Source organism: Amblyomma mixtum, chromosome 1 (assembly GCF_055824585.1).
Source record: "Amblyomma mixtum isolate Tamu chromosome 1, ASM5582458v1, whole genome shotgun sequence".
In the NCBI taxonomy this organism is placed as follows: Eukaryota; Metazoa; Arthropoda; class Arachnida; order Ixodida; family Ixodidae; genus Amblyomma; species Amblyomma mixtum.
The window spans coordinates 312,868,547-312,885,331 of NC_143012.1; the positions used below are offsets into that span (position 1 = coordinate 312,868,547).

The 16,785-nt window shown below is 44.0% G+C and overlaps 1 protein-coding gene across 4 annotated transcripts in view; it reads right to left on the reverse strand.

Moving 5' to 3' along the window:
- The window catches only part of LOC149372473 (MBT domain-containing protein 1-like), a 32,256-nt gene that overhangs the window by 13,920 nt on the left and 1,551 nt on the right, over positions 1 to 16,785 (reverse strand). For all 4 annotated transcript variants that reach the window (XM_089566972.1, XM_089566969.1, XM_089566970.1 and 1 more), the window contains exons 2-13: positions 16,375 to 16,531; positions 14,516 to 14,628; positions 13,166 to 13,244; positions 12,301 to 12,380; positions 11,961 to 12,090; positions 8,932 to 9,066; positions 8,149 to 8,237; positions 7,591 to 7,822; positions 6,134 to 6,213; positions 4,875 to 5,124; positions 834 to 913; positions 185 to 419 (exon numbers count right to left, since the gene is read on the reverse strand). In XM_089566972.1, coding sequence (XP_089423098.1) covers positions 185 to 419; positions 834 to 913; positions 4,875 to 5,124; positions 6,134 to 6,213; positions 7,591 to 7,822; positions 8,149 to 8,237; positions 8,932 to 9,066; positions 11,961 to 12,090; positions 12,301 to 12,380; positions 13,166 to 13,244; positions 14,516 to 14,628; positions 16,375 to 16,531 — 1,660 coding nt within the window. The remainder of the gene's footprint in view (positions 1 to 184; positions 420 to 833; positions 914 to 4,874; positions 5,125 to 6,133; positions 6,214 to 7,590; positions 7,823 to 8,148; positions 8,238 to 8,931; positions 9,067 to 11,960; positions 12,091 to 12,300; positions 12,381 to 13,165; positions 13,245 to 14,515; positions 14,629 to 16,374; positions 16,532 to 16,785) is intronic.

Genomic DNA, 16,785 nt, shown 5'->3' on the forward strand with positions numbered 1-16,785 from the left:
CAATGCCCTCTGACTGCTAAGTGACAGAAATTATTTTGCAAAGTCAAAGTCCCCTGTGCTACATTCTGGATCTACCTTAACTATACAAAGAGAAGCACCGTGCTGTCTGCTGATATAAATGAAATGAACTGAGACAAAGCCACCAGTGGGGACACTGCAAGGCCTGTCAGGAGTGGCTGTGTACCAGGCTGCCTGGGTGGCTCCAGGGGGTACTGCACCATCTGACACCAGCCGACTGGGAAGAGGTCCGGGCTCTCGCAGTCGCACCACTGGTCGTAGCTGTCCTCCCAGCCGTCAAAGTGGACCCGCAACAACCGGCCCACCACTTTGGTCACACGACCCACACAGATGAGGCGCGGCTCCATCAGGTCCACCACCTCTGCGTGCATGCCCTCCTGGAAGCCATGCTTGGGGATGTCCTGTTGTCATTAACAGGAAGGGGGAACGGGCAAGGGGGAGTGCTTGTTACATATTAAATTACAGAGCAACACATGCTGATGTAAGCGGCCAGTACTCAAGAAAAGCAGGTAGACTGGGCAAGTGTTGGTACTAATCAAGAGCATGAACAGATCAAAAAGTTCTGCAACATGAACAGCCCTTTCACTTGACCAGTAGACACTGCAGAGGATTTGACAGTGTTTGATGGCTCCGTCTACCTAGACCGGAGGCAGCACATTTGAAATGAAAAATGGATACTTATTCGGTGTGAAGAATGAGAGAACTAATCTATAATGCCATTCATCTATCTGGTAAGCAACATTACATTACTGCGACATTTCTGTGTTACCAGTAGTGAAGGGGGTGGTGCGCACTGCACAAGGATGGACCCTCACCTTTTTGAAAAGGGACACAGGTGCTGCAACAGACTTGGTTTGCCGAAGATATTCAAACCACCGGAACTCTCCTTTGTGACCTAAGAGAGTAGTGGCATGTGAATACACACGTCAGAGCCTTAAAAGGCAACTGTGGCATTTTTTCTACCTGCATGTATTTGACTGAAACTTCCTCTCTACGTTCTCCGCACTCTTCTCTCTCTCTTTTTTTTTTTTGACAAATTTCACAGCCGAGTGGAGTTTTCTTGCAGCGATAACTTCTTGCAGCGATAACGAATGAAAAATTTTATGGCCTCAATCAGGGCGATTTCTATTAGCAACCTAGAGTATAATTTTATTTTGGGTATAAAACAGCGCAAACGGACGAAAGACAGAGGACCCAAAATGTAAACATACCAACTAGCCCAACTATCCATTCTAGTACTAGTTTATGACGCCACAGTCTGCACGCTCGTCGACATCCACTCTGCGGTGCGAAAGGACAACATTTCGAGCTTGTTTTTGGTCATTTCAGTCAACAAAAGAGCCAGCCTGTCACTTACAGTCGTGAGTTTAGCTAGACAAGGTGCACATGATAGCTTTTGTGGCAGTATCCATGATGTCATAATTGAGTATGTCGTGATAACATAGCTTGGTCAAAACCCAGCTTAGGTTTCGGTTTATTGGTTTCGGCTAATTTAAAATAGTTGAACTCTGTATAGTGTACTCTGTATAGTATACTCCATGGAATTTGATGCAACTATCAACTCAAAATGAAACTCCCGGGGTTGCCCTTAAAGAACTGTAGCTGCTTACAACTGAATCATGCCACTGATAGCAATTTGCCAATCTGCTCTCGAAATACATCTAGGTTTCCACCAAGACTGCCTGAAATTCAGTGCCTTGTGACATAACTACACCTTCAACGAGCATCATATTATGTAGCTGTCGCATTGGTACAAAAATATACTGAGCAGATCCTTGAAATAACACTGCTGTCTCCCAGTGACTGCCTAAGGATGACGTAGGGACTAATTTGCAAGTCTCTAAAAAAAAATTCAGATTTTAAAAAATACCAGATTTTGTATTTATATGATCATTTTAATTATGTCCCGAAAAATTTTCCTGCGAAAATGGCCCAGAAGTGACTTTAAAAAATGTTTTTGTGATTGTAAGCAGCAAAAAAATTGGCTGAAATCGTGAAAATGCCAGTTTTCTCAAAAGTGTTCTTTGATTTGACTGCCCTGCTTGCAGAAAGCATCGCATGACAATGGCGTCATGTATTTTCGTGAGGACGTCACTGTATCAACCATTGTGACTGCATGCTCCTACCATGATTTGTTGTCACACCAGGCTATCTGCAAGTCTGGCATACCAATGAAGCACAAATTTTATAATCTCAAATCTACAAGATATCTCAGTGAATTTTTGTATTCAAGCATTCAGTGGACATCCTAGTAAGCATGCCAAATTTCACTGCCCTACACAAAAAAAAAATTTCATCCGAGATCCCCGCATACCCTTTTGAACGGACACTAAAGGGAAATATCAAACTATGCAAAACAAATATGTTAATCCTCGGGAATACTTCTGACGTTTTTCCTATGTGAAAAGGCGGCTGTGTTGCTGAGAAAACCACAAATGAAAGTCCCGAAATTCTTCCAGATTCAAAGCGGCCGCAAAAAATGAAGTGCCGCGTGACATATTTGAAGTGGCATCAGAGATGCCACTTCCAAAGACCGGACACTCGACTGGAAACCAAAAACTGGGAGTTAACATATCAATGGTCACGGTGGTGAAGTGAAAGTGCAGGCCACCTTAGGCCCCCGCTATTTTGATGGGGGCTCAATGCTGCATTGCGTGCGTCTGCGGAGAGACTACGTAAAGTTATCAAGGGCACGGCAGGTGCAGACTCCAGAACAAACTGCTGATTACTCTCACGCATGTATACATTGGTGACGACTGTAAGCATGTGGCCTCAGGTGCGTTCTGTGCTCTTGTGAAGCGCATACGCATGCTTCGTGGGATCTTCAAAAGCATGCAAGCAGCAGTCGCGCTCTAACGTATTCCTTCAACACCACACCAGAGTGAAAAATTGCATGTGCGTTTCTCACCAAACGATGCACTGTGCTGTCGATTACTGCGTGTTTGCGGACTAACTACGCAGTAAGTACAGTAACAAACAACCACTGCGATTGACTCAGTTGTGGTCGTTGCAATTTCTACGTTTGTGAATTGCTTCCTGTGGTTTGTAAGTGGAAAGGAATCAGGGTAAACTGCACCCAGCTGCAGTCTGCCACCTGCCGGCTATAGCTGTTGGCAGGGGATGCACGCGTAATCTTGCCAAACACACATCAGCTAGTTGCATGTTTCTTTCATGACAAAACCTTGCCTTGCGTGCCAGTGCCTCGTGTACTGTGTGCACGATGACCCGCGCTGGGAAACCTTTTTCTTTAACGAGCCAAATATGATGTGATGGTGCATGCATATGGTTTGGTTTACTGGGGTTTAACGCCCCAAAGCGACTCAGGCTACGAGGGACGTCATAGTGAAGGGCTCCGGAAATTTCTTCCACCTGGGGTTCTTCAACGTGCACTGACATCGCACAGTACACGGGCCTCTAGAATTTCGCCTTCATCGAAATTTAGCCACCACGGCCGGGATCGAACCCGTGTTTTTCGGGTCAGCAGCCGAGCGCCGTAACCACTGAGCCACCGCAGCGAGGCGGTGCATGTATATGGTATCTCTCAACTCTTTTTTCAGCGCATCTAAATGCACGTTCGCCTTTCCACTGCACAGAAAACATGGAAGACGACACACTTGCATAGTGCATCCCACGCTGACGACATGCATGCATGAGCGTCTGCACGAATGAGCACTAAAAATAAACAAACAAACACTTCGCACTTTCATAACAAACTGCAGCCTGCACAAAAGTAGCCGATTCGACGGCTGAAGTGAGAACTAAACCACTTAGCTGGCCGTGTTTGCGACTAATCTTTCTCTCCGCTGTCTGCTTTGCACTGCTTCAATTATGAGACCTTTGGCACTATCGGCTATGCTCAGTGAACTGCTTTCCTGATATTTTAATAGCAACTGCCCATCGAGACGGCGAAATTGTGTTTGGTTATGAATACCACTTACCACCATGGCACAAATCTTCCAGTAGTGGCGCCATGTGTACCTCGCTTTAATGCAATTTTCTGGCTTTTAAAAATTTTTTCAGTAAAAATAGCACATTCGCTATCAGGTAAGCCTACCCTATCAGTCTAGCCTGACTTATTATTTCCCTTTAGTGTCCCTTTAAAGGACGTAAGACATCAATTTTTTGCTTGTGTTCTTTTGTTTCAAATGATGCGTTAGACATCAGCATACATGAATTACCCCATGGTGTTTGCTTACAATGAAATAATTTTGAACTGAATTTCTTCTTGATGCTGTTTTGGTTTCAACAACTGAACGATGACTGTGACGTGGAAGGAGTTTTTATACCATACGAGGCATAAAAGAACTGCATTATAATCACTGATGTGTAGTTTTAATTCACAACGCCTAAGCCAGCCTTCATCAAGAGCTGTAACAACAACAACAACAAAAAAAGTAAACAGCAGCAGTTACACTGCAGTTTTTTTGTGCCTCGCGTCACCTAAACACTTCTCACTGGTCACAGCCATTGTTTGACTGATGAAGCCAAGACTGAAACAGCCAGCACAACAGAAGAAATTCAATTATAAATTATTTAGCACTTATAGGCAAGTACATGCCATGGTCAATGTATTTCAATTTCCCATCAATCATTCCAGAGAAGAAAGCAAGCAACTAAAATGAGGTGGCTATAGTCCTTTAATAAAGCTGTTCTCAGAAGAGATTGTTTTGGCAAAACTTGGAGTTGTCCTTTTTAAGTACTGATCTAAATAGTCACTCTCCTGACAATGTTTGCAATTATTATACAGTACATGCCAGTACTATTCAGTGATTTTTTTTTTCTCCTGCAACCGTGCATACCACCACAAGGGAGACATACCATTAATGGCCGTTGCAGTAAACAAAATAACCAAGTACCTCTTGGTGGAGTCAGTTCAATACCGTTGAGCTCGCAGAAGCCCACTGGAAAAATGCAAGGTGATGAGGCATGGTAGCAGAACCAATCTGAGCCGTTGGCAGCCATCATGCCGTCAATGCCAATCATGAGATAGTTGTTGCGCAAAACTTTGGTCACTGTGGCAACACAGATAGTAGACAGGTTGAGGGGGTCAATGGCCTCCAGCTTCATGCCTTCTTTGAACTTCAGTTCACACTGTGGCGTGTGCACCTGCCAAGGAAAAACAACAACATTAGATTGCATCCGCACTCGCACGTGCACATTGTCAAGAACAGCCGGCAGTGGCAAAAGTGCCTGAAAAAGATGTGTGAAATATGTTGTATAGCAGGAGTGATAAATGCCTCATACAAAATCCCAAGCCCACAAACCGTACGAGCATCTCCGGCTAGAATGGCATGACGACTAGTTTGACACTGTGCTCAGCATTCCTGAAGCTGTGCTCAAAGCACTGTGCTGCGAGTATGCACTTCTGTAGCCTATGCTTTCCACTATATTTCTGTGCTCTCTTTCTTTCATTCACATCATGGGTGCACAGCATTACAGCCACTGCAGCATTTAGTGTTTGCTCTCTAATGTGTCTAAGTGCAACAGTGTCAGAGTACTGCTGCTTTTGCGTTTCAGCAGTTTGCATCTCAAGCTCATGCAGCAACCCTTAGAGATGCTTCGATAAATCTAACACCTCATGTGCTGCATGTTTGTTTTCGTTACCTACAGTTATCAGACTCAACATGGAACCCACACTGGCAGCAGAAAAAAAAAGGCCCATTACAGTACTCTGCAAGGGTACTACAAATATCAGGAGCAGATTGCATTTCCATCCAGAAGTAAGAAAAGGTCTTCTGTGGGCATTGTAAATGTACCACATGATTGTAGCATTCAGCTAGTTCTGTTGCACTGAGACAAAGGCAATACAACTAGATTCACTGCCCAGGCAGTGTTCTTATCTACACCTTAACCCAAAAGTATGAGCTTGCACATAGCTTCAGTTCCCCAGTTCCCTCCGAGGTAGCAGTGGTCACGACCACACACAAGCCTAAAACAGCAGATAACAAACCAGCAAGAGTATCTAGGCTTTGAACATCAAGAGGATCAAGTAGAGAAAACTCTGGAAGGTAAACAACGGTACCCCGATATACTACACAACAACAGGAAACAATAAAAGCAGTGTGAAAAAAAGACAGAAGAAGAGAAAAGTAAAGCTATGTGCAGGGTCACTCACAGGTGGAAACATATCCCACGACGCTTCATTGGGCTCACATTTCCTCAAAAGTGCCTTTTCAAGTGATGACTTTGCATACTCTGTAGGTGTAGAAATCAAGCACAGGTTAGCAAGTGCAAATTATTTACAACCGCTATACCCTTCAACAGCAGTCCGCACATTTGTCAAGCCATGCACCTGTTGTCAAACTTGACGCGAACGAGGCGGACACGTTATCATTAAATTTATGATGGCACAACAGAGTCGGCCTTCTAGCACTGATGTACTAACACACACTACAGTCACCGACCGATTTTTCAGACTTGGCGGGACCCGAAAAATGGTCCGAATAATCGAACAGTCTGAAAAATCCGTGAACTGAAAAAAATTAACTTTTCTGCGAAAAACGGCCTTCAAAATCTTGAAAATTGTCGCTTCCTATGTTCCGCCTGCTAGCGATAATATTAGACTCTATCTGAGTCATAGCTGTGCTTTCTTCATGTCCGCACCCTATCACATCATGATACCATATAGTAGTGTTGCGCAAAGCAAGAACAGTCAGTTTGCATGGGGAAATGACGTTCGCGAAGACCGAAAGGTAACCGTAACCCATGGGAAGACGCGAGGAGCGGAAGCGAGCACCTCCGAATGCAGTCCCCTAATCCCACCCCCCCGTCTACCGCGTTTGCTGCCCCGCACCGCGGGGGGTGTCATCCAAGCCATGGTGGACGCTGCAGCTGTCCCACTGTACTGTTTTCAATGCGATCACGCGCCCTTTGTAGGCCATCTTGATGGCAATGAAGAGCATCTCATTATCTCGAATGGCAACGATGGAGAACAAATAGCCAAGCCTATCCAAGCCAGTCCGATTGCGCCCGCCGAGCCGATTCCGTTTAAATCCAAGATGGCGCCTTTCACGGTGGTGGCAAACAAGATGGTAGTGACAGCATTGCCCGCCCGCGTCTATATTAGGCCGAAATAACAAACTTTCAGTTGAAAAACGATCACAATATTGTTGGCGTCTATTTTAGTCTGAAAATTCGAACTTTTAGACTCCACAGAGTCCGAAATATCGGTCATGAAAATGTACACATTTCTACGAGATGCGCGACGGTTCCTCAGTGAAGTCCGAAATATCGCGCTAGTCCGGATTATTGGAATCCGAAATATAGGTCGGCTACTGTACACTCTTATTTCATTAATGTGCATCACATCACTGCAAGTGATGACTGACCTGGGACGGACAATCTCGTTTTGTGGCTCAAAGCTAAGCAGCAAACCACGCAAAGTTGAGATGTGTATGGTGGTGTGGCTTTCAGTAGCCTGGAGCATATGAAATGTTCTTTCTGTAATTATTTTATTCCTGTAAGACCACTTTATTTATACAGTCTAACCCAATTAAATTACCCACACCCTAACAAAGAAAACCAATCCACTGCTTTAATTACCGACTAGCCCTGATAGAGTGCAAGACTGACCGGGAGACGCTCTGAGGTCGTGGCCTATGACCTGTGCCCAACCGATGGGGTGGATGAGGGGCGACCGCTCGTGGCACCAGAAACCGTCATCCTCGAGGCCCTCATACGAGATGTGGATGCGGCCGCCCACGCCATGGGTCACACGTGCCACCCGCACAGAGGAGATGCGCTTCTTGTCGACCACCTCCAGCCGCAGGCCAATGGGAAACTGGCCACGAAGGCATTCACGCACCTGCACGCACCACACGGGAATTAATTCATGCACTGGCAGCAACACTTTATAATCTGAAAGTCGTCAAGGAAAGTAGCTGTAGATCCCAAACAAAATAAGCTAGTGCAGGTCACTGATGTAAACTCAAGTGCAAGTAAAATGTGGCCCTTCACGCTGTATGCACAGAGTACACCTTGTGCAAGGTTTAGGCACCTTGTATTTTGATACGAAGATATGTTCAGGCAAAAAGTACTATAGCTTCTGCACAGTTCTACACCCTGAATTCCTATTATAATGGCATGCTGATCTCGTGCAACCTTGAGGAAATTGCACTCAAGTCTCAATACCTTGGCATGAAAGTTTGTTGGGAGTGTACGGGCGCCCGTCAACCGCTTGACCAGGAACTGCTTCCAGTCTCCATGCTTGTGTTCAATTGCTGCAGTGGCATGAACACACGTGAGGATTACAGCCATTAACAGCACAACCTCGGCAAACGCATGACCACTACGCCCACTGCACATGCACCCTTGTCCGACACCACAGGGGAATCGGTTGCTAATACAGTGGACACCAATATTTTCAGCCAGTGCATTCTATGCACAGTAACATTTTTTTTTAATGTTGCCATTCAAATATACAGTTCGTATTTCCCGTGCCCTTGAAGCAAATGTTATTTTTGACATCACGGTGTTAGCAAGAGGTCTGCAAAGCATTTATTATGACAGCCACTACTGTAGCCAAGCAAAGCCTTCAGCTTGCGTTGGCTGTGTGGTGTTTGCCTACCGTGACGCAAGAAAAGCAGAAAGATTGCACAATTTCTTTTTTTTTTTTTTTTCAAAACGTATTGCAAGGTAAAGACAGGCTGATGCCAAGTGCGATGAGCAACAAACCCTCAGAGCACCAAGCACAACTTTACCATGCGTTATTGAAGTAATTCCTGTGATGCCCAACAAAGTTATCAGTGTATCCGTGAGTGTTGGTACAAAGATAGGCACACTTAAAAAATCTGCTTAAAAAATCATTGTAAGGCACACATACAGCCCCACGAGTGCCAGAAGCTTTCGCTTCTCACATTCATATAAGGCAAACTGATATTATGTTCCACTGTGTTCCACTCTGGGCACACTCACTCTTGGGAGGTACAAGGGGCTTCCCCTGCGATGCACACCAGCCCACTGGGTGCACAGCATCCACACACAGGTTGACCCAGAAGTCCTTGCATTCGTCCGTTCCAAACCCCTCGTACCGAAGCTTAGCCATGTAGCCTAGGGTTGCCAACAGAAAGAAGAAAACAAGGCACACAGTTAACAAATCCAGCATGACTGCATTCGATGTCCTCAGCCTCCACAAGTCCCCACACAGGCCATATCTCATGAAGAGAGTCTTACACCCATGTCATAAAGGCTTTTCGAAGGCCTTTGAGAAGACAGTGTATCGACTTAATAGCGGATTGAGCTCTATCGAGGTTTTGAAGGCCTTCGAGGAGCAGCAGCATGCACTCTCAGATGTGGCTGCTCGCAGCTATGTGCCGAGGAATAAAATCAGAGCGGTATAACCACTGAAAAATTTCTGAACTTTGAAATATATGACTTAAGGGGGGAATGAGGGGATCGAAGGCAACTTTTCTGTTTTTCGACTTAGAGCGATGAAATTTTGCATACTGGCTTAAAACAGCATCAAACAAATAGATATAAAGTTTCACACTGACAGCTTTAGTAGTTTCCCTTTTATCATTGTTTATATGTTGTCCCCATGTTGCTTGCTTGTGGAAAGCCTAGCATCACAAAAAAAACAAGCTACAGGTCTGTAAATGCTTTTAATATTTACTAAGAAGTGTGGTGTAAGTCAAGACTCTCTTAATTTTTTTTTTAAATCTCTCTGCTATTCTTTATAAAGGACACAATATGCACCTTCTTTTATGTTTAGAATGTATCATGCTCTAATTATCTTGTAATAAAAACATGTGAGCCTAAATGGTAAATCTGAGACTGTCTTGACGCAGACCACATTCCAGTGATTACAACAAAACAAATGGGGTAAAAATCCATGCACCCATTGCTGTGCTACGCTTTCCACAAACAAGGTATTAAGCTCAAAACAAACTTTCAAGAAAACAAGCCTGAAAGTTCTAAGCTAGCATGCACTGTCTATGTGTAGATGCTGACAAATATATTTATTTGGAGTGCTTAAAGTTTATTTTTGGGTGAAATATTTCAGTACAATATAGAAACAGTGTTGGAGATGCCAAAAAGTGTACTTTTCAAAAATCAACTTTTTTCGTGATTTTTGCGATCTGATCCCCACATACCTCCTTAATTTTTTGTACAAAAACATAGGCCACAAAACACTGCAGCAAGCATAATGCTGATGCCTCCAATGCCTCCTTGCTTAAAAAGTGCACGAGTGCTGCTACAACTTGTCCAAAACAAAAAAAAATTGATTTTTAATGTGATTAATATTACTGTAACAAATAATTTGTTTTTAACCTTTTCAGGTTAAGCTTGCGGGCAGACTGTCTGCTTGCCTGCAAAATTATTCGTGCCGATGGTGGCATCCAAAGAGTGCGATGAGAGAGAATGGAATCTCGTGATGGCGATAGGGTTTGCTGTGTGGTACCGGCACAACTCCCTCGGGTTCTGTCGCGATTGCGAATTTCAAACGCACTCAACTCAATAGCCAATTCAAAGTGCCTGTGTGACACAGGGCTATGACTGGCCTGAACAGTTTGAAGTCGGGTTATAATCAAACAAATATTTTGTTAAAAAATGTCCCGAGGTCTAACCTTGCCCTTTGCATTATATCTGTGCAAAACACAATGAATGAGTCTTTTCCTCATCGTTCTGTCATTACTGACAATGAACCCACCATGGTGGCTCAGTGGTTACAGCGCTCGGCAATGGAGCTGGAGGGGCCCCGGTTCAGTTCAAACTATGGAAGCCGCATTTCGACGAAGGCGAACTGCAAAATGTGACCACGTGCTATGAGATGTCAGTGCACGTTAAATACCTCCAGGTGGTCTAAATTAATCCAGAGCCCTCCACTATAGCGTCCCTCATAGCCCGTGTGTCGCTTTGGGATACTGAACGCTACTATTTAAAATTTATTTATTCCTGGAAATCTCTTTAAGCAACAACATCAAAAAAGACAACGTGGCCGCTAACAAACTATTCACTGAGAAATGCTCAAATCCACAATTTTTCGCAACAAACTAGGTTCTTACTCATGTGAAACACATCAGAACTTCAGAAACCCTTCAATTCTTAGCTTGACAGTTCTAACTACATCCCATTTTAGAGGCACCTGGTATGCCTTTGTGCACATTTGTTTGTGAAGTCCAACTATACCATTAGAATATGATGACCGCTTTTTGCTTTTTCACAGCTAATGTATCTTAACATTTTCACAACAGCAGCAGCAGAAGGTAGTACAGCATTCAGAGTTCAACAAATCAAAGTCCAAAAAACAGTAATAGAGTTTGTACGGTATAAAATAACTGCATGTTGATACCTGCCGTTGTGTAAACATTATGTTTGAAGAACTGTAAATCAGGTACCCATACGATGATGCACTTAGCACTGTGAAACTTTGGCAGTACTCTTTCCACATTTTCCATGCCACATACTCTTTCACAGAGGTAGTATGTATGGTAGTGTATTGGAAGCCAACGAGATGAATGGTTTACCATGGTGTGCCATGGTAAGCCCTCACACCCATTTTCTGATGTATTTGCACCTGATTCCCTGAAGAAAATGTTTATTTTTTGACATCCAAGAAAACCATAATTTATTACACCTGTACTATTCTTCAGAAATGTGAGCGCCTGCCATTTATTCAGCTTCATGCTGGTACAGATTGACAAACAGGCTAGGTGGGGGCAGCCATGATGCTAAGTCACTGAAGCATGGTTCTTGATGACTGAACCACACTTTCACGACCCACAGACGGTCTAGGATAACGTAAGCATAAAATGAGCATAAAATGAACTCGGATGGCTCTCTGTGCTCACTGCCGACTGATCAATTTCAGAAAGAACTGCCTAGCCAGATCACTTGACACATTATTCAAATGCCTTTTGACCCACCTCTGCTTTGCCTCTGACAGAAGAGACAGCAGTACTTGCAAATTAAAATAAAATTCGTCACTTGCACTATGCACTCACCTGCTATCTTGACCACAGTAGCAATCCAGTAAAAGTTGGAGAAGAAATGCTTGAAGCTTTCACAGTCTCTGTTCTCCACCTCCAACTTCATGCCGACAGTCACATTGTCCCAGCAATCAGCGAAGGCAACCTACGCAAAGGAGATCGCAAGAGCTTTGTCGAATACAAGAGACACCAGCACTCTTCGACATCCTCCACCAAGTGCACATCTAGTGAGTGTAAAAAAAGAAAGGCTGACGCAAGCTAAGTCTCGTTTAAATCACCAATGCTGCCGCCAATACCAGTTACTAAACAGGAGAATGCATGCTCGGCCGCCACAGTGCAGAAGCAGAGGACTCACATGTTTGAAGCAAGAAACGGGAGCTGCCACAAAGTCGCTCTTTGTCAGGTACAACTTCCAGTCAAACGAGGTAACCAATTCTGCAGAGGGAAATGCCGGGGATCACAAGGCTGCAACATCTTGCATTTCGAACATCACTGTTCTCAGCCCGGTTAACAAGAAGGCAGAACAACAGAGTAGCCCTACTTGCTCCCGCACTTAGAATCCTAGCAATGCGCTGTGCGATTTCTCACTTGCCCAAGTAGGCTGCACGCCATCCTGCACTTTGAACTAAGCAAAAAGTTCGTTAACAGACAACAAACTAAATTTCGCCTGTTGCGGCCTTTGAGTAAACTCCCTCGGTTACTATCTGACCACTCGAACCTCAGAGTATTTACCTATTTCTAAAACGCTCAAACAGAAAACATTAACAACCTAACCTGAGCACTAAATAAGCTAGTGAAAATGTGTAGTAGCTTGCACGACACTGGTTGAAACTCTCAGGTTTTCTTACTCAATGCACTTGGCATCAGTATGGCAATTTTTTTCACTATTTTTCCAAAAAAATCGTATTCGTGCTACCTTCCTACACATCTGGTGTCAATGTCTTTTGGTTATGAAAAAGTACGGGTGTACTTACTATATAGTCTCTGTTTCGCCTCTTGATGTGGAGTGGTACTGTGATTTCATGACCGACCTTATCAACTCCATCATAGGAAATACGGTGTATTTAACCCAGGGAAAACACATTTCCTACTATGCCTCACTTGCAGGAAATTAGCACACCATCAGTACATCACATGGCCGCAAGAAAATACAGAAGATCAAGGTAATCTCAGCAAAACTCACAAGGTCAGAGTTTATGGCGCAGCAAAAATAAACTCACCATATTTGGGCTTAGAGTGTGGAGCATTTGACTGTGAATGTGGCACAGGACGCTTGGTCAGATTCTGTGTCACTGACGCCTGCAATATATATAAAAAAAGAAAGCAGCAGCAATAAGCGGACAACTATTTGGTTGTAACAAGTCTAGAGAGCAGTGCCTGGGGTTCTGTCTAGTGATGCAAAACTATCGATAGTACTATCGATACAATAGATAGTTGAGTCATTATCAAACTATCGATGGTAACAAAACTATCTATAGTAGTATCGATAGCACTATCGATAGTACCATCGATAGTACCAACGATAGTACTATCGATAGTTCTATTGATAGTACTGTCGATAGCCGTATCGGTACCCCTTGTTATATATAGTACTATCGATACTATAAAATCAACTACGCGTACGCACAGCATCGTAAAGTTGGTTTCCCTAGTGTGTGGTATGGAGGTGATGGTATGAGTAACTGACAGGACTCGCCCGTTTTCGCGGCTTACGCGTCACCGAGCTCTGCAGACGTTCCCTACATAAAGTTGCTGGACAAAATGTTAGCGTGTGAATGTCCTAGTTGCGAAGCATGTGTGCGAAACCATTTCTGCAGCGATTACATCAGCAAGCCAGCACAACTTGGGCTATTTGTTCTTTCATCGGATGCAGTTATAGGCATTTTTCCGAACTGTCCCAGTGCACGTTATAGAAACACAGCTGGTCGAAATTTACCCGGAGACCTCTACTACGGCATCCCTCATAGCCTGAGTCTCTTTGGGACATTAAGCCACATGAGACCGTCAAACCAATCAGGTATCGCAAATGTTTTGGTTGTATCGCTGGCCAACAAATGCATAATAGCAATATTGCTACTATCGATAGTCTTACCATCGATAGTTTCACTATCGATAGTCTTGCTATCGATACTGGTACTATCGCTAGTAGTACTATCGAGAGCAACACTATCGATAGTAGACTGGATAACACTATCGATAGTCTATCGATAGTAGCACTATCGATAGTTTTTTTACACAACCGATAGTTTAAAAAAAAAAAACTATCGATACTATCGATAGTCAGTTTTCCGATAGTTTTGCATCACTAGTTCTGTTCCCCCAAAGGTAGCAAGTGGGCTGCAATATGCTGTATTGAAAGGCTCCGAATTTATTCCGACTACATTAGGATTGTAAGCCAGCCACTTACACTTGTGTACTTGTCTTCTTACGAAACGCAGCAGTTGCAGTCACTGATTGCATTGTGTTCTTTTTTTTTTCATCTGTCTCAAGTTTTGTACAGAGGTACAATAAGATAACAGACCAGCGTATAAGAGCAGGACTTGAAGATGTATTAGAGAAAGAAGGCTCACCTTCCCACCGCCAGACCGCACGAGTCCCCGAGAGCAGAGGACACTGCAGTAACGTTTCGTCTTCGAGTAGAAAGCATGTTTCACACCAACCGTCCCACACCGCTCGCAGATAGCTGCAAGAGGTCGCAAGGAATAGCGTCAAGCCAAGCAAGCTCTGTGCAGATATGCAAAGCTTTGCAAAAGTGCTAACTTTGTGCAATGCAATTATGCATGGCACTTGATATCAATAATCAATTTGCTGTCAGATATTTCTGCGACCCGTTGACAGTGTCACATTAAAAAAAAAAAAAATGAGAGGAACCAGCAGGTTTGAAAATAAAGGGTGTAACAAAGCCACAAAATAATTTTTGCGTGTCTATGTGCACATGAATTGAGATATGCAAACTACGGATAGTTTGCAAGTGACATCACAGGCGCAATCTTTTGGTGCACAGGCTAGCTTCCACAGTGCCCACGGGAACCCACCGGCAATAAGCTGATTAGGAAAACACTTAGACTTTTGGCGCGCTTTCTCGACCTAAAGATGATGACTGCTATGACGTCGGTACGAACTGCGTATACCACTGCAAGTAAATTTGACTGAAAAAACATAAAAGGTGCCCTGCAACCAGTCGAAACACAATATATGAAATCTGCATATCTCTAGCTATTCTCTGCCAAATGACTAAGCACAGCGGCTGTCTCCTCAGTGCTCTTGCAAAGGAAACTGGCAGAAAGTTCAGCTGTTACTCACAATCTTTTTCACATCTAAAAAAAAAAGAAAAAAACAGAAGTGTTATAAAAAGAAAGGTTGTGGTGTCTATGTTATTCCTTTGCCAGATACAACATTAAATATACATTACGCCATGTTCACCTGCAGTTGAAGTTTATGGAACGCTGTATATCAGCAAAAAGCTTAATTTCACCACTGGCCTTACACACCGCCTGGAATAGATGTACACAGCCTTATACCGAGTGTGCTAATAACACTATTAACAAATCTCGAGCAATGTGCCCCTGGTGCAAAGATATTTGCCAGTGTCGTGTTCCATACACTTATGCTGGCAGGTGTACTTGTATCATAATTTCCAGACTACAGTACGCTCCCCGTGTATAGTCTGCAGGGGCAAATTTTGACTAACAATAAAATTTTCTTGCTTAGATAGTCCGCAGGCGCGATTTTTAGCTAAAAATAAGTTTTTTAGATTGTCCGCAAGCAGTACACAAATGGTAAGCAAGCATTTTTATTTGATGTCGAATTCTTTTGCTGCTGCTCTGTTGGACGTAAGTGCTTGCGCACACTCAACTACACTCAGCTTGAATGCTGCAAAATTATTTATTTATATTCATGAGATTTTGCGCATGTGCTCACAAATACACACACTGGAAAGCACCCACTCTTCACTACTGTGACAGCATTTGCTTGCATATCGAAGTTGACTGCATACTGGAGCTGATTTCGCTATGTTATTTGGCACGGTAACATGTCGTAGGCACCCATTTGGGGCATGTTTGTTTTTTACTTCATAGCCACCAGTTGGCTTCTCCGGCTCTGACAAATGATCTGAAAAAACAAAATCATGTATAGTCTGCACGCACGGATAGTCCGCATAACGCAAAATTTCATCTTTTAAACGTGTACAGTCAGTGGACTGTAGTCCGGAAATTACAGTACATGCTCCAGTGCACACATTTTGAGTTACGTGTGTGTCATGGATTCTGTTCAATAAGGCATGCATGTGAATTTTCTCTTCTGGCCGCTTGGCACATGCAACCAGTCACATTTGTGCTCTGTTGTGTAAGCCAAAAAGTGAAATTACTGTCTGCACAATGCACCACAGGGTCGCGCAGCAACGGCAAGAGCAAGGGACGTCACTCACCCATGCCATCCTTACGAATGGGGGGCAGAGCAGATTTCGTCCCGTTGTGGGCGCTCGAAGGAGCCTCGCTCTCGCTGTCCGATGAAGTGCTGCTGCCTTCGCTCGAGCTCGTCGTCTCGTCGTCATCATCATCGACAACCACTCGTCCAGTCATCATCTATTGACAAAGATACGCGCGCGTTCTTATGTCAAAAAAAAGAACAACGCGCGAGACAGGGCACAACGCCAACGCGGAAGCGCAGCTCTTGACATCGCGCACCACACACACGGCTTGGCCCGATAGGCTGGAAAGCGCGCTACGTGTAACCTTCCTTCGTCTCTCACTTTACGCGTTCGAAGACGGTACTGCCGTACCGGCAACGCTAGACCTGCTTCCCAGAAGAAACGGACGTGTTCTAGCCTCGGGCTATT